The 18,853-nt window shown below is 35.9% G+C and overlaps 1 protein-coding gene across 1 annotated transcript in view; it reads right to left on the reverse strand.

Annotated features, from left to right (window-relative positions):
- Nucleotides 1–18,417, reverse strand: part of RTTN (rotatin) — a 90,936-nt gene extending 72,519 nt beyond the window's left edge. Inside the window, 11 exon segments of the mRNA XM_050892355.1 lie at nucleotides 535–705; nucleotides 3,747–3,862; nucleotides 7,435–7,616; nucleotides 10,129–10,294; nucleotides 11,245–11,395; nucleotides 11,914–12,028; nucleotides 13,392–13,470; nucleotides 14,616–14,705; nucleotides 16,511–16,709; nucleotides 17,374–17,561; nucleotides 18,361–18,417. Of these exon segments, the coding sequence (XP_050748312.1) occupies nucleotides 535–705; nucleotides 3,747–3,862; nucleotides 7,435–7,616; nucleotides 10,129–10,294; nucleotides 11,245–11,395; nucleotides 11,914–12,028; nucleotides 13,392–13,470; nucleotides 14,616–14,705; nucleotides 16,511–16,709; nucleotides 17,374–17,561; nucleotides 18,361–18,391 (1,488 nt within the window). The 5' untranslated portion in view covers nucleotides 18,392–18,417.
- Between the last annotated feature and the right edge of the window lie 436 nt (nucleotides 18,418–18,853).

Below are 18,853 nucleotides of genomic sequence, written 5' to 3' on the forward strand. Positions count from 1 at the left end.
ACAAACAAACAAAACCCAAACCCCAACTCAGAAGCTACAACAGAACTTCTTTTGAAGAGCATTGGAAGCAACGAATAATTAAAATCACTATGATGTATGAAACATAATTGCTTACTATGTTCCATCAGATTAAGAGTGACGATTTTAAACACTATGTAGTTCTAGCCTTGCTTAGTCTTACTTGCACGCATACTATAAACGAGCAGGGGGCAGCACAGCTTTGCAAACCATGCATCATACCAGAAAAAACACTACAGGAGGAAAACAAACATTGACTTTCAAAAACTCATTAAAAAACTGTATTAAAAATGTTTTTTGAAGACTTGAAATCTGCAGAAGATTCTGCAGAATACACCAATAACTGAAGAATGGACGAAGTTGCCTTCTGGGATCATACATCAGCCAGTGTAAATCAGATTAATTTCTCTGTCCAGTGGCTATTTTCCCAGTATTAATCACTGAGGAAAGTATCACTTTTTGCCCTCTTAAAATGCAAAACCCAAAGACAATCACTTATCATTAGTGATGGCATACCTTTTCTACAGGGAGAAGTATTTGCAGCAGTCTAACAGTGAAGAGTGAAATGCTAATAAATGCCATTCTGTGATGCACCAACATCAGCTCGGGCTGCTCTGCACTTACATTGGTTTTGTGATATAATATAGTTTCTCCAAGCAAACCCAAGACTAAAAGCAATTTGTCTTTCTGAAAATAAAATCAGAAATACAATCATTAGAAATAACTGAAACATTACTGTATCTTTACAGTGTTTATACAGCACCCACAGCATCATTAACACAATTACATCAAATAATTTAAAAATGCAGAAATGGTACAAAATACACAGCTCTTTTTTTTATCATCTGAACAGAACTGTGCATTAGTTCTAGACTCACTCTACCTTCACTTGCAGTTCTGAATACTTTAGTCAGCAATTACCTATTACTGGTTACTCTGACTCCCTCCCCCCCTTTTTTTTCCCCACCTTAATTCCTGCTCACTACACTTTTGAAATTCTGGAATTTTAACTATTTTGAAGCTCACTTTTAATATGGAAATATTAGAAGCTGGTTTGAACCTGCTAATAAAGCTTTACCTTAAAATTAAAAAAAATAAAAAATAATTAAAAAACCAATCCACAATCCAAACTTTGAGAATATCAAATGGTTTTTATGCCTATTCATTCTCAAAGGAAACAGCAACACATTTCCCAGATTATGTAAAATCCTACTCGAGAATCACTATCATTGGATAAATCCAGCTCATTGACACTGGAGAAAAAAAAATTAGTTTCTAGAATTTTGGTCACCTGAAAAAGCCAGGTTCGTACTTAAGGACACTAGAACAAAGGTAGAATTAATTTCAGTTGCCAGTTTTGGAATGCCAAATAATAATTAAGAAGGCAATAGCACATGTGAGATTTAGTTTATTAATCCAGAAATTGATAATCACTGTTAAGCAATTAAGGACTATTTATCTGACTCAGCATAGTTGAAGTTGAAGAAAATGACAAGAAGCAATTGACTACATCAAATCAATCTTTTAAAGTAATTATCAACACACATTATTACAGTAAGATGAAAAGGATTCATTTTCATCTTCAGGAGTTCAAAAAAGTAAGCTTCTTTCTCCCCTGCTACAGTTTGCAGAGGCAGGAAGAGCTTCTGCTTCAAGACCACGGAGTCTCAAATCAACAGTAGATTCATAAAGTTTATTCCTCCCTGAGACAGGGATGACTGTCTCAAAGCTAGTGCATCCCAAAAAAGCTGAGGGGCTATGGCAGCCTGCAGCATCTAACTTTTTGACACAGCAGAATCAAACTGCACTTAAGTACACATGACAAAACTGGAAAACAGTAAAAGCTTTACTTCGGAGGAAAGAAGCATAAAAACTTGGGTAAAACACATACAGTTACAAACTTAAGTATTTTTGAATGGGATTTCCAAAATACCTATTTTTCACAAAGATATTGCAGTGCAGAGTTTTAAAATTGGATAAACAAAGAAACATAAAGCAATGAAGTTATGCAAGAAATGCTTTCAAGTTTCCTAGAAAGGAGACACACAACCTCCTTGTCTTGGAGCTACGACAAAACACAAAGAAGAGGCATGTTCTCCAAGCACTGAAGCCTAACAACTCTAAAAACCACAGTCTACTTCTGATAAAAGACATTTTATTTGATATAGTACTAAATAATAAAGGTAAGTTTAACTGTTGTTTCCTAAAATTGTCCATTCAGTTATTTTTATTTACTCAAACACTAAGAAAGATGAAGAGCTGTTTATCTCCTGCCTTGTAATTGCTTTATCAAAATTAGCTTTATTGAATTGCACTGCACAGTCCAGCTCTGCAACACAAATTCATGCAGATTCATAACTGTTAATGGGAGGTGAATTTCATATCTGAAAAGTATTTTACCAGTAAGTCTCAAAGTTCTACCAGTGGAATAAAGTTATATCAGCAAAGCTTTTTTTTTTTTCCCTTTTTTAAAAATCAATATACTTGTATACAATTACCCAGCTTATTTGCAGAGTTTTGCTTGTTAGTAGCCTGGAAACAAACATCCTACTAACAACAATCAGTATGACTACCATGTGATGATGCTCACAGTTTCTACTGTAGTTTGACAGATTTGTATGCAATGGAATATACTGATTCAGGTCACACAACATATGATAAAAGATTATATTAACCTTCTTAGATTAAATGTTCTGCAAGAAATCTTCAGTACTGACTTGATGTTGATCAATTATAATAGATTTTGCAGATCAGTACACTAAATTCAAAGAAAAAAGTTCTCATTCACTACTAGGTCCTATAAATAATATAAATATTATCATTTGTAAAATAGAGAATAGGAAAGCCTACAGTAATATTTTAATTAATAATTACTGCAATACCATTGTTTCATATTCAGTGGTATTTTCATGAATTCTAACTTAAGTCATGTGCATTTAAGACTACACTTAACTCAAGTTTTTAGACAAGTTTCAGTCTGCAACTCTGGTATGTTTGTTATGTACATAAGCCACGCTGGCTTATGCTTCAGCTTTCAGTTGTCTTCAAAAAAGTAAGTTGGCCATTGTTATTTCATCTGTTATTCACTAATTTGATATTTCATGTATATAACAACTCTCAGCTGTGCTCAGGTATGTATTTCCAGCAATTCAAATTGTTTGGTCAACAGCACCTTAACACTTTGAATCTCTCCTGGGCCAAAAAGCCTTCTCCTTTCTTTCCCAGCTAAGCAACATAGTTAAGGATAGCTGAAATCTGTGCAGGGATCTATAGGTCCTGTGTAGGAAATGGATACCATGTATCTTACAATTCTAGTCTTGGATCTAAAGAGTTATCTCCCTAATTTTAAACAGATAGTTTATAAGGAGTAAAGAAATTGAAAGTTGTCATTTACAGCAAATTGGTCTCCAACATTTGTAGTCAGTACTTTTCCCTCAGATCCCCTTCCCTACACGTGTTTCTCTCAATGGCTGCTTAATAGCCTTTCACTACAAGGCAAAATTCATTACTTATGTTCTTGAGGTGAAACTTCAAGTATCATCTGGTAAAAGAACTTACATTAAAAAAAAATAACGTGCCAGTGATAGAACTAGTACTAAACTATTTAAGATTTTCAAAAGGGTAGCTCAGCAGAAGATTAGATATGTATATGAATCACTGCAGAAAATGTCAGAGATTTATAAAAGCAGACTGTTAACTACAGCTGATCAAAGCCTAAAGAATCTTACCAATTCCAATGCAAAAAGGCTATCATCTTCCCAAACATTTTCAGAAATAGCATCACCAATAAGGAACATGTCTTCAACAAGCAATTCAAGAACTTCCATCGTCACTTTCCTACTGCCTAGGAATACACGAGAGGATAAATTCAAATACAGACAAAATATTATATTATGATATTCAGAAAACACATTTTGAACAAGGGATTATTCCAAATCTGAAATTCTGATATTTTAATTTTCCTATACACTTCTACTAAACTAATGCTAACTGTCCTCAACCACCAACAGCTCTGAATCATGGAAGACAACAACTAGCCAAAATCACAACAGAGGAGATTAAAGCAATCATGTACTTGAAAAAAACCTGCATTTCCTTAAATCCTATAGTACTACATAAACATTATTACAGCTGTAAATCCGATTACTGGACTTCTTTGAAGTGCAGAATAAAGTCACTTATTTCCCCCACCCAGACAGCTAGGTTACAGATCTTCCATATATATTCCCTATTCCTGTTAATCTGCATTTTTGGTATAGCAGGAGCGGCTTTCTTCCCAGATTATTTTGTTTGAGATCATCTTTTTGAAAGGCAAGGAGATGAATACCCATTTTACCTACTTGTCATTTTCTCCATAACAATTTTCCCCCCTCGTTTTTAGGCTAGTATTTATTCACTTTCATTGCTCCTTCTGACTCAGTATCTCTTAATAACAAGGCTAATCTGGTCTGTCTGTTAGTGACTTTATACTTTGTACAGTTTTATGCTTGAACACCAGGCCACAAAGAAATCTGGCCTGAGCTTAAACATTTACAGTCTACATTTACTACAAATATAAACCATCCCCTTAACGTCCACAGATAATGAGACAATAGAGGAGAAGCACTTAAAGGCTAGATGGTTTCAGAATATCTGGAGCCAGACCAAATATTTTCAACCTCATACAACAGAGGATGCCACAACTGTCTAGCATCCTAGGGAACCATAGGGTGACAATTTCCCCCCAAATACTCGATTCAGTGCAACAGTTGGCTTAGTTACTTGTTGACGGTATGTTTCTATTTAAAACTATGGATGGATTTCACACAACACCATTGAGTTTCCAATTTATTTTTTAACTACCATAAAAATTTTGCATCCTTCAAAATCTGTTTAAAAAAAGCAAGCTCTACTGCTTGTTATGATTGAACATTAATTTCTTTGTCACTTTTTCTATCTTTTGTAGATTTTACACACTGTACAAGCTTTGTTGATATACTTGAGGGAAAAAAAAAAAATGTGTGTATGTGAGACTATGCAGTGACAATGACCACAGCTCATACAATTTGCAGCCTAAGTGATCTGCTCTGAGTGAGCATATGGCAGAGAATGGTACGGGGCCTTTTTGAAAGCTTGCTTTTTCCTACTCACAGAAGTGGTGTTTTCCATTTATTTTAGGCAAAACGTTTCCAATTTGAAGGGTATATGCCCGAAGACTCCAAAAAGCACTTTTTCTCTCTTCACAATTATTTTGCACATTCTTAATCAAATTTCTGTGCTTGAAACATTTGAAAGGTGACTTAATAAATTTCTCCATTATAATGCAAGTATGAAATAATGGTGGGTTTGAGTTATAGTTTCAGAAATATTTTTAAGTTGATAACTAAACATAACATCTGCAACAATGCTTTGCTGTAGCTGTTATGATCTACAGACATGCAAGTTCATTCCACCATACTCTTACGTGAATATATCAGCAAAATACTCATTTCCCCAACACCTGTGGCAATTAGTATGTGCTAAGAGTTCATTACTACTAAATGCACAGTAAGACATATAATCAATGACTGTAAAACAAATCTTTTGCTGTTCAGATTTAAATAATTGTCTTTAAGACGTGCAGTATCAACACTGAACTTCAGACAAGTATGGTAGCTTAAAACTGATCACAAAAAAAAAAAAAAAACACCACCAAACCCACACCAAAAAAACAAAACCAAAAAACCCACAACCCCCACCACGATTGATTTCTGAAGTTACTTCACTTACAAGACAGGTCAGTACAAAGGAAGTGTTCCAATGAACATCTCCACAAGGAACAGAATTTGAGCTTAACTGAAATACACGTTATATTGTAAAATACAAGCAAGCGAGTTTTACAGTAAGCTTACTGTTTTTCCTTTACCCAGTAATTTAAACAGCTAGAAGAAAATCTACACTATACCATCTAGAGGTGATAATAATGTTAGTAAGAGTGCCTGTTGATTTTACTGAAGAAAACAATTCAGAAAATATAAGCACACAAGAAACAGTGTGTTACTGTGTGTCACTGTCTCACAGTATCACAGTGTGCCTTCAGATCACAGGATTTCAGATCAATGGGAACAGGAGAAAAAATTAGTTTGCTTACAATCTATGTCTCATTACAGCACAGTGGAAGAAAGAAGAAATATCATCTAGTAGCGTTTAAAAAGTGTAAAAAAAACTGAGGGCAAGAGAAACAAAGACAGATCAACTTCATCTGAAAATGAAACTATTTTAGTTTCATGATGAGATGCAAAGAAAGAATTTTGAAAGATGGAAAAACTCACTATATTTTAACTCTGCAGGTTTGAAGTGACATGCGCCAGAAATGGAAAAGATAGAAAATACATCTTCTGTAGTTTTACATTATAAATAAAAGAGAAGATGCCAGAAGTCATGAACGTGCTTGTGAAGAATTACTATTTAAATATCACTATTCTAAAAGGGGAAAACAAAACTTTTATTCATTTTAGTTTGGTATATTACCAAAAAAATGAGGATTGAATAATTTTCCTGTGGACACAGATTAATGCTGATGTTACTATGAAATACACAAGTAAATGAGTATTTTGTGACAGAACAGAAAGTCATAAAAAGTTATAAACAATCATGAAAACAACAGTAAATGGAAGTTTCATACGTTTTTCATACAATTTTTATAAGTTAAAGCCTCTACCGAGCTCAGGAAATGTTGACAGGTATATTAAAAAAACAACTTTTAGTATTCTAGTCATAGACGGATACACATTTCCAGCTCCTATACTTGAAAACCTTACCACTTTTACCAATACCTGTTTTGAACGACATTGTTTTACAACTAAATACTACTTTAGACAAACTAAGAGCAAAAAGACTGTCCTTCAAAAAGGCTTCACAGTTTAGAACCTTTGTAAGCTAAAATAAAAGTCATTAGTTGCAATTAGACTATTACTTGTGTTTCTTAAAACAGAATTATAATTTGTTACTGCATTTGTAAGAATAAAAACAAACCTTTTCCCAGAATTTTTGTTTATTATTTCCTGAACAGGAGGAAAACTCTATGCTCAAAGAGATCGGAACACATTTTGTTAAGTGTGGTTATTTTTTCATCTTCTTGAATGACGCTTCCAGCCACTTTATCCAGCCACACCATTTTTCCACCACACCCCCACTTCCTCCTACCACTACTTCCCACCAGCAGTAAAAAGCACTTGAAACTTCTGCAGCAATTCTGGAGATCAACCAGAAGATTCAAGCTTTATGACCTGAACAAAGTCCCTAGAAAAGAACTGTTATAACTAGCTACAGTGTATCAGTAACCAGCTGTACCATATTTATCCGAGGTACTCACCTCATAATACCAACTTCTTAAGAGGTTTGTACTAAAGATGGGAAGGATACATAAGTGAAATACTTAATTCAAAACTTTCTCACCTGTTCTTAGAAGAGGTATTGCATTTTCCAAGATGGAAACACAGAACTGAGGAAGGCTAAGCTGCTTCATCTGTAATTCCAAAGTGTCCTCATTTTCAATATCTGGTAGGTCAATATGTCCTACATCAAGTGGGGAATGCAGAGATATTCTGGAGTTTGCATTTGCTTGAGTACTGTTTCCACTTAAAACAACAAACAAACAAAATAAAATAAACAAAAAGAGACATAGTTAACTCTTGCAAAGAGAAAACCCATATACGTATAGATATTAAAAATAGCATCAAGTATTTTAATGTCCTCCTTCCTTAATGCATATCCTTCCTTCCATCCCAATCTTTCTCTGCTATCCACCAGTGTTGCAGGAAGAGGGGGATTTTGTTTGGTTGTATTTTTAGATGTCAGAACTGGTAGCATCACAAGTGAATGCCTACTGTTTTGGCAGTCACCTTCAAATGTGCTTAGAAATGTGTACTGGAAGAAATACACATGCAATGAATATGATATTGCAAGAGAAAAATCAGTTGATGTGAAACGTTATTTTTGATGAACAAAGCCTATCAGTTGCTTGAAGCAAGGCCACTTATTAAATCAAGTTTCAGCCTGAACTATACCTTCTACATTAAAACCATTCTATGTGGCTAGCCACAAGAATTCTTAGAAGGAAAATTAAGTAAGCATGCCCTATGTTTAAGCCTGTAGGACTTCTTTGTCCACTGTAAAACAGAAAATATCCCCTTGCCCAAGAAAGCCTTAAGTGCAACCAAGTATATATTACAAAATATACATATAGTTATTATATAAGTACTTAAAATTATGAGCTCTATATATAGTTCATAATTTTATTATTTTCCAACTGCTTTCAGAAAGAATCTAATTCTATTGGCAGCATTATAATACAACTCAGAACAAATGTTTTTTAATGTTTTTTCTTATCCTAAACAACATTTAGCAATCTTGAATGCTTTAAAAACCTGTATGACTTTTAAAGTCGTTTTTGCTTGGTTGTTTTTTTTATCATTATTAACCAAGCTTAAAAAACTGAACTGTGGCATGACTGTGTTACATTATATTGTCTAACTAAAAGACAGCTTTTAAATTCTTAATTGCTATTCTTTAGACAACTGATTTTAAGAGGTCAATAGAAGACTATTAGCAAAATAGAAGAGTTCACCAATACATAGTGGTTCTGATTGCACTTACCAGAGGGTAAGGAAGGAGAGGTATCAATCATAAAAACAATTCAGAAGAGGAGAGGTTAAGTTTCCAGGCAGAATTTGAAACAGACAAACAGATAGATTGAGAGTCTCAAGATTTAAGAACACAGAAAAAAAGAAGAGTTACATATAGAATGGCAATAAACAAATAATTACAGTTATGTTGAAAAAGACAAGATTCACTTAAAGCAGCTCTTCCGTATCAAAATCAGCAATGTCAGAGCAACACTATAGTCATTTCCTTCTATCATATTTTCTATTCAATATCATGTTTTTCTTTATGTTGTCCTTGGGCTAAATTATATCTCTGTAAGAAATGGGATTCATGGGCAGTGAGCAGCTCTACTGCAACACACAGGATGCAACAAGATAAAAGTGTACAGTCATGAACAGCTCATAATATGGCCTTATACTTTTCATAAATTACCACTCCCTGGTTTGTAGATGTCTCATCACTGCCTTAACTGATGCTTACTCTTATGTACATTTCCTTACTACAGTGATAGCCAGGCCATCCCTATCTTTTGCACAATATACACCAGCTACTATTAAACTGTTAACTGTTCAACTTGGGAAAATCGTCAGGTCCTAGAATGCATAAAGCCTGGAGTTCATTTACAGTGCCATATTAGTTACGTAATAAAAAATGACTATTAGACTTAAGATGAGTAAAAACAATCTTTTAATATAATGACTCTCAAGATGCATTTACAATTACCTACATGAGCTAGTCTCATCTGTAATATCACAGTCTATTTGAATACCCAGGGTTACTCAGTCACTAAGCCAATATACCATAGAGACTCAAAAGGACTACCAACAAGCACACACTAAGGATTCACAAGAACTTTGAAATTCCCCACACACTAAAAGACAATGGTTCTTGAACAGCAGCTTTAAGACTGTTGTGTCAAGATGAGTAACAAAACCACACACAAACAAAAACCTCATCATTTTGAGGGTACGCAGACAATTCATAATTTCATATGGGAGTCAACTTTTTTGATGCTATGCAACTGAAATTTGTTGTCAGATTTAATAACAAAGTTTAAAGACTTTAATGGAAATCTTTATAAAGCATAGCATTTTTGACAATACTGTACACTGTTACCTAGGGGATGGCCATTCAACTTAAAAGAACTTATGGGGTCATCCACTGAAGAAAAAGAAAAAACCCTGACTTTACAGCAATAGCCTGAATAAATGCTTTTCTGCATCTTACAAATATGTGCACAAGCAATAACGATACTAAGAGATGTCATTTAAAATGTTGGTTGGGTACAGAATGTGGCAGGTAAAACTGATCTTATGTATTCTGAACACCACTTAAAGAATTAACTGTTTAATTCATAAACATGGTTTGAATTTTCACAGGTTAACAAAATTCTCACATCATCCCACGCACTGACAAGGAGCTGATGATAGAATCCTATATTAATAACTGTTTAATTGAAGGGAATTTATTTCCTATTTTATTCACCTGGAAGATGCTGCATCCCAATCTTGACCATCTCCTCTAGGACGCTGAACTGTCCGTCCAATCACAGATGGCCGAGGGCTACTACTTCCAGGTGATGGATTCTGAGAACGAGGAGGACCTCTTGCTTCTTGACAGTAAGATATAGATGAATTCTGGGAAGCTGTGCCTTTATGTAACACAAATCATATATTTTCCATTAGTGGAATCCATTATTCTGAAAGATACTACATAGTGAAGTAATGGTAAAAGTAACTAAGGTAGGATATGGAAAACACTGAGTAAATATTGGCGAGCTAGGACAACCTATCACTGGCAAGTAGCAGAGTTTGGAAACTCAATTCCAAGGCAAACCACTGAAAATTACAGTTGAATCATAAATCTTGAGTTTTAAAAATACAAACATAGTGTCTGACTAAGGCTATTGGATTTGTTGATGTTATAACTGAATTAGCAGAGAAACAGCCAATATCATTTATTAAGACACCAAATATAGTGGCAATCTTCTGAAAAGAACCAGACTACCAATTTACAGAAACAAAGTTGATTAAATTCAGCTGACAAAATGGAACAGGAAGATCATTATAAACTAATGTACACTACTAAATCTACAAAATTTAAGCATTAAGAACACTGTGAAATAGCCCTAATGACTGTAAAATCCAGAACAATGATTAAACTATTTTCAGCCATCAGAATAAAAAAAGAAAATTAACATAGCTCATGAAATTAGTAACTAAATTGTTAAGTACTAATAGCTTGAAAACTTTTCTGAAACTCTGCCCACTTTTATTTCACAGATTTCATTTAGTTTCAGTTAAAAATCCCTCTCCTGCTGACATACAAACAGTTGGATACTGGGAAAAGTTGATGAATGGAGAATCACAGGAAACTGTAAAAATGAATAAGTATTTTAAAATAATGCCAGTACTCCAAAAATATTTACTGACACGAATAGTACTGAACACCATCAGTTAGCAAAACAGTTTTACAAGATTCCATTTTCTATGAAGTTGTGGGTTGGCTTCCCCCCCCCCCCCTTTTTTTTTTTAAATCATTTTGGACAATCTTACCTGTAGTAAAAACACAACAGTATTTCAAATATTTAAAAATACCTACCTTGCTCTGTGGAAGAAAAACTTGGATCTCTGTGAAAGTTAAGTCTGCTTCTCAAGAAGATGCACAACTGTTGCAGGCACGACACAGCCTGCAAAGCTAACCGATGTCTTCCATCTCCTCCAAAAGCCAGGTTTAGCAGAGACAAAAGGCTCTGCAAACACAAAACCATCAACACTGGTAGCTGAACATTAATGCACCTTCATGAACAGATGAAGTTCTAAGTTCACAGATGTTTCTAAGTGTTTAAAAATCACAGTAAAGAATAAATAGGCTTAATTACTGTTTTCTTACTGAATGCAAGACTATCAGTCCTAAGGAAAAAGCTGACTTCCACATTATATTTCCAACAAACTCACTACTTTCATTATGGGAGCCCATTAGAGGGTGTGCATATGAAAGTGACACAATTTTATCTTATCCAGAAGAAACAAAGTATTACTTCACAACACCCTTCATTACTGATTAGCAATATATGTTATTACAACCACTTAACTTTCTAAACACAATATATAGCTTGTGCCCCCTTTTCTATGCGCCTAGAGTTTACATGAAGGAACTTTTGTTTAGCTATTTTGTTTAGAAACAAATTGTATCATTTACATCAATTCTTACCTGGCACAACGTACACGATAGCACAATAAAAAACTTAAACTTTATGTGAATTCTTGCCTGTACAATCTTTGGCCTTTGAAGGAAGATCTCAGCAGGAAAATCTTGCATAATCACATCCTGAAGAAGCTCACACGTACTCCAAATTAAACTTTGGTTGTTACTTCTCAAAGACCTAAAAATGCAGTTCCTATTTAAATATGTATTAAAACAAAAAAAACCCAACCAGTAATCATTACCTTGAACAAGTCTTTACAAGAAAGTTATAATCACAACACGGAAGAATCTAAAGAAAAAAATGCTGTAATTCTACTGTCATACCATTTTTAAACTTGAATTATTCCTTAGCTATGCTAATTCTGTATACAATAAAGAACAAACTCAATTCCAGCTGTTATCAAGCCACATGTAAAATTAAGTTCCAAGAAGAGAAATAACTTTATTGATTCTGAATTTGAAATTAAGATAAGAAAGACTGGAAATTCCCTGTGAAGCTAGTGATTATCTCAGTGGTATACAGCAAGTAATCTAACCCTTATGAATAAGAAAGTTTCTTCCACGACTAAGGTTCATGTATAACTTAAAAGCACTTGAATTACATACATGGGAAGTTATATAAAGGAAGAAATTTATTAGCTATTCTCTAACATGTATATTAGTAAATAATAAGAACCTTTTTGGGTATATTCTGCTTCACTTTTTTCTATTTTTATTGTTTCAGAAACCACTGTTAAAAAAACCCAAACATGTCCAGTTTTAAGGATCTGTGTTCTTTTTCTAGACTCAGGCATAAAGGAAATGAAATATTAAAGAGGTTTTCCAACTTCAGAGATCTTTCGAAAGGAAAAAAAAAAAAAACCAAAAACCTATTACAAGAAAGCTTACAGTTAGAGTAGACTTGTTAAATAGTCCAGTCCATGATACTGCATTGCTGGCTATGCTAGAAATCTATGACAGCTCTGTGTCAACTCATAAGGAATCCCAACTACAGAACTTATCCTTGGGCCACTTCAAACACTGTTTTTTCTAAATGAAAGTTAAAAATAAAAAAAAACACTGCAGAAAGACGATCTGAATGACTCAATGCCTGTATAAGGCACTGTACCTAAACTTACTGGCCTAAACCTAGTTAAGCTACTACTGAAAGTATGGATTTCTCTGCCAAGTGGCCGTGGGGGTAAAGTAAATAATGATTTTATTCCAGCTTGTTCTAAAATTAACTGAATGAAATCTTTGATCCACTTGAGAAATTTAGAAGACAGACTGAAGTGTCACGAACAAAAAAAAAAAAAAAAATGTACTCTGAATTAAACACAAAGAACGGAGAGCGACATTAACAGAAAAGCTGTCCTATTACAACTCACTGTTTATCTGCTCTGCCCAACTTCAGTGCAGCTTTTACGATCATTTATCAAAAATTAACTCATTAGGTTATTTACAGGAACAGTCTAATGATGCAGAAGGACAGAAATGTAGAACCACTCTTACCCAAGAAAAATAAAAGCTACAAGCAAACTGTAATGTTTCTATTACTGTACCTTTCATTTGATGAAAGAACATGTCTATCTGTTGAAGTCAGAGTTAGCCAAGGAAATGTGGAAAATTTCAAGCATTTCACTGCAAAAAAAGAGAGTGGATATTTTGGAGTATATTTTATAGAAGTATTACACTGTATATTTCCATGGCAAAGTCAAAAACTTATGAAATATATACTATCTGAAATAGAAATACCTTTTACTAAATATAGACTCGCACAAACTCAAGTGCTTCTAATGAGAGTTTTCAGCAATACCAAAAAAATATCAAGGTCATCTCAAATCAAAATGAAATACATTTATCGAAGAAAGTTTTAGCAAATAGAAAACACAGCATTAGTGGAAAAGTACTCGATCCCACACATCATGCTTTCAATCGAATTACAATTTTATTCTGCTACTAAAGAATATTTATTAGCATGATCTCTAAAAATGGAAAATTGACCTCATGCTTTCACTCTTAAAGCAGCAGAAATTATAGTTGTTACTAAATTATGACACATAATAACTTTTTAACTAACATAACTTTAAAGCTATTTTTAACTTAAAGTTTGTAATAATTATTGTGTAATTCTAAAGATAGCTGATACACTGCTAAAAAAGTCATCTGGTGATTTACATACAGTAACTCCAAAGTCATATTTTAAAATCTAGTTCTCAGCACCATATTGTATGTTAAATATGACACACTCTTGTGAACTGTTACTAGTATATTGGTACAGGCAAAGACTTGCCAAAATAATATTGGTCTGTTTGTCAGTGAAACAATACATATCATTTCACTGACAAAAAACAAAAGCATAACACTGGTTCTCATTTAGATACAATGTAAAGATTTCTAAAGCACCTAATCTAGTTTTCTGAAAAGTAGAAAGATATTTCAGAGTAAATTTTGTTGAAATAAAAAGGTACTTAAACGGCCACTTTTGATTATGGAATACAGACCTTCTGAAAAGCACTAGCAATTTAAATAATTTTTAAAATTACAGCACATTTTAACATACTTTATGTATTCCAAAGAGTTATACTATTTACCAGAAAAAGATCTATTAAGATGAATGTCATTTTTATAAGCATGATAATTGTAGTTTCTGTGATACTAGATTTCACAGAATAACAACAGGAAAAAGAATAACCAGTAATAATATTTGTAATGGAATTCAATCTAAATTACAACTTTAAGCACTTTCCGTAATTAACATATTCTTATTTTATAACTACACATACCAACTGTTCTTTTGGGAGGTATTTCTAACTGCGGCTGATGACTTCTACCTTGACAAAAATATCCAGTGAATAATTCCTCTTGAGGCAGAACTAAAACAAATAAAGGGTAAGTTTAAAAAACGTACACTTAAAAAAAAAAAACACCAGCCAAAAGCAAAACTCAATTTATCTTCATGCTTTTCCTGAACTGCCTCCCTTTTGCCCTTGAGTTTTAACCTATTAAGGAAACCAATTTAAAATAGTCTCAGATGATCAGGAAAGTAGAGAAAAAAAAGTGTGTTGATGTTTATTTTTCACAATCATATTCTGCAACTGTAAAGTTTTTTTTCCATTTTCTTACACTGCCTCACCTACCATACAAACAATAGCAAAAACAATTACACAAAATTTATTGCTTGATGGAGAACTGGCAGCCAAAAAACTGTTTTCCTCGAATCTACCTGTGTAGTAATAAAATTAACTTTTTAAATTCGTTATTTAAAACCTTTTTCTACCAAAACTGCTGTCTTTTCAGGTCAGCTGAAAAGTTGTCCCCCTGTATATAACGTGCATATTATTAAATACATGTAATTAATACACAAGCTGCATAACAAAATATACACAAGGTACGTAACATTAAAAGCAATCTCTCCAGAACATAATATTTGATTCAAAGGATCGAACTAGGTAATGCCCAGATTATTAGTTTACAATTTTTCCCAGTAACTGAAGTTGAAATGGAAAGAAAAATACAACACTCCTGTTACTAAGCATTCAGATTATTTAATCCACACATGTATACAATTTACAGCATAAGCAGAAATTATGTACAATACCTCAATTGGGCAGTTTCAAAAAGATATAGCTTAAGATGCATATGTAAAAGATTATTATATTATTCCCCATACAGTGGCAATCTTAGGTAAAAATCTGCCCCTATGTGGGCACAGGGAGTAAAAAAGAAAAAAAAAGAAAAAAAAAAAAAATCAATCACCAACCACCACATAGTTCTAGCAAACTGAAACTACAAGCATTAGACAGGCTGCAGAAACCACAGGAAAATTACTTTTATCTCTGAGATTGCACAGTATGAGTGACAGAGGTATGGCAATTACTACACCATACAGTGTAACAGCAGTGTCTTTCCCACAAGAAACAGAAGGATGAAGTAAGGACCTCCACAGCATGTAATTTTCTCCTCTGTACTTTGTGCTAAAATTTTTAAGGCAGGAGAACCACATGGGTTTACTTCTTGACTACATCTAAGAGGCACTGTAAATCATTGTAACAGACAGATAATAAGCTAGATAACAGAAGCAAGTAATAGCACTTCACACATAATATGAAATTTTAAACAAAGCTTACATATTTTTCTATGACAAATACTTACCCAAAACTAAGCAGATAGTGCATACAACGAATGATTTTTAAAACTACATTATACTGGGATCACTTCCTGCTTCCCCCCCCCCTTTTTTTTTTTTTAAGATTTGAATTGTTCTCAAAGTTAAAGTCTACTATGCAAAGAAAAGCAGCAAAGAACACTGGCTTAATTACAGATTTGTTGAAAGTTGCTACACTTGCTGCCATAAAGCTGTTTTTGGAAGTTACTGCTGTGCCATGCCCTTTTTACATTATAGCAAACAGATACTACACACTGAAGAAATGGGCAGAGAAGGTCTGATTACAAACAACAGGATTGTTCTCATGCAGAGAATGCCATGACAGGAGTGGCACTATCTGATTTAGCTAAGATCACACTTTCTGTGGCAGAATCTGCTTACCATACATTTCACTGATCTCTCAGGAATAATTTGCCTACTATGCCTGAAAACCTCAACTTTTCATAGCCTAGAAGCTTTTCATTTACTTTATTTTCATTTTAAATAAATCATACTTCAAAATATGTAATTTACCTGGTTGATCTACTGAAGGCTGAGACCAAGTTTGATAACATACTGATAAAGAACTAGAAGGAAGTCCAGAAGGAAGGAAGAACAGCCCATCCACAATCCCATCAACTATAGCCTGCAAGTTTGGATCCACATTTGGGCGAAGCTGAGAGAAGAATTCCACTGCACCAATTCCAATCATTCTCTGGGCAGCAGGTGGATGCTACATTAGGACAAATAACTGACAAAGTTAGCCTGAAGAGTCTCAAGGTCTTGGGGTTTTTTTGGGGGGGGGGGGGGGGGGGGGGGGGGGGGGGGGGGGGGGGCAGGGGGGGCCAGCAGTGGGAGGAAAGGAAAGAACTGTAATCAAAACTTAAGTTAGATTTCACCTTTATTTGCTTAGACCATCCATCATTATCAAGGATGGGATTATTTTTTTCCTCTGCATAGCTGCTGTTTAGTGATTAAAACACAAGAATGTAAGAATCTGAGATCTCTGAAATTTCTGCAACGTTTTCTCAACTTTTTTAAGATAAGTTGCACCATTGTTCAAATCTTCGCTTCCCAGGAACAGTGCAAGTGTTTAGCTGAAATCATGTCCCAAAGAAGAAATTAAACACTAAATGAGAAACTGAAGAAGCAGAGGAACTTAAAGCAGAAACCCAGAAAAGAATGATTTTTTTCAGCTCTCTCTGATCCATTGCAAGTCACTCAATTTGTTCTCATTGCTATTGACACACATGTGGCTTTATTATTCACGTCTTTTTATAAAACACTCTAAAATCTCATTACATGGAGCTACAAAACCATATAATATCCAGTTTTATTTAGCTTTAGCATGCTAAAGACATATAGTTTAAATATAAATAAATGTTAGTATGTCATACCTTGATCAAACTGTTCACAAAATTTAGTGCTTCCTCTTTCATTGGTACGACTGGAAAATTGAACCACTCCAAAAGATTAAGGAAAAGCACCTTTTCATGGACCAGATCGGCATATGAAATCAAGTTATGATCTAATTTAAACAGAATAGTCTTCAGAGATCGTTCTCTTATCTCTGCCAGTTCGTGACCTGCCCAAAAAAAGGATTAAAAAACCCATAAAAATCATCTGACACAACTTATTTCTTATTTGGACAAACAGAATACTGTCAAAGATCTGTGAAAAAGCTGGCTTTTATGCTCTCAGTATTATGCTTACCAGGAAGACAAATATGATTGCACTCAGCACCAGTAAGCTAATCAAGTATGTCTGCACGGTGTAAAAGTGTGAAATATTAAATATTAAAAAATACGCTAATATAATCTGGTGCCAAATGTAAAACATGAGGCTGGCCTTTTTCTTGAAGCACACAATTCTGAAAATCTCTACCACAACACACTGTGGATACCGAAAGCTGCCTCAGACTCACAAATCGGACAAAAATCTACCCAAGCCTACTGAATCGAAAGCCACTACATCTGAAGGGGAAAGCCTTCGGCATTTCCTAGGGAAGCACCACCGTGTGTCACTGTCCCCTCCACGTCTGCAGCGGGAGAAGAGTGGAAAAGCACAGGGCGGAACGCTGGCGAGGGGGCCGGAGCGGGGGCGGCCGTAGGGAAGCGGGAGGTCGGGCAGGGACTGCGGCGCTCCGCGAGTGCCGAGGCAGCAAGCCGCCCGCCGCTCCCTCCCTCCCTCCCAGGCCAGCAGCCGGGCTCCCACACGCAAGCGACAGGCCCGTTTCGCAGGTGGAACCCCCACAGCGCTGTACGCGGGCGGGGGGTAGGCCCCTCGCCTCCCCCTCGCTCACAGCCCCGCGGAGGGGTCGGGACGGCCGCAGCGCCCGTCGGCAGCCAGGCCCGGTGCCCCGGGAGGGAGAAGGGAGCCGTTACCCAGCTTCCTGACGAGCGATGACAACTCCATCGCGCCCCTCTCCCCGCCGGCATTCAACCGCCGCGCCGGTTCCGCCGCCATCCCGCCCCGCCTGGCCAACGGCGGCCGCGGTGCACCTTGGGAAACGTAGTCCGCTTCCCTTCCCCCTGTGGCCCGCTGCTTCCCCGACCGCCCTTTGCTGCGCGCGAAGCACGCTGGGAGCTTTTATGCCCCCGCGGAACCCCGCGGCGCGCCGGCGGGAGCACAAGCAACTACAACTCCCATGCAGCCCCGCGCCGAGCCCTCTCGCCCCGCTACGGGAGCCGCCGGGGCGGGGCGGCTTTGCGGTGCGCGGCGGCGGCGGCGGCCGCCGGGGCTGGGCGGGTGCGGAGGGAGCTCGGCTGGGCGCGACCCCCGGCCCGCCGTGGCAGCGATGAGCCGAGCACGCAGGTGAAAAAATCTGCGTAGTCCCAGGCTGGCGGCTGAGAATGCCGTACCCGGGTAACGCAGTGG

This window comes from Gymnogyps californianus, chromosome 2, assembly GCF_018139145.2.
Source record: "Gymnogyps californianus isolate 813 chromosome 2, ASM1813914v2, whole genome shotgun sequence".
Classification (NCBI taxonomy): Eukaryota; Metazoa; Chordata; class Aves; order Accipitriformes; family Cathartidae; genus Gymnogyps; species Gymnogyps californianus.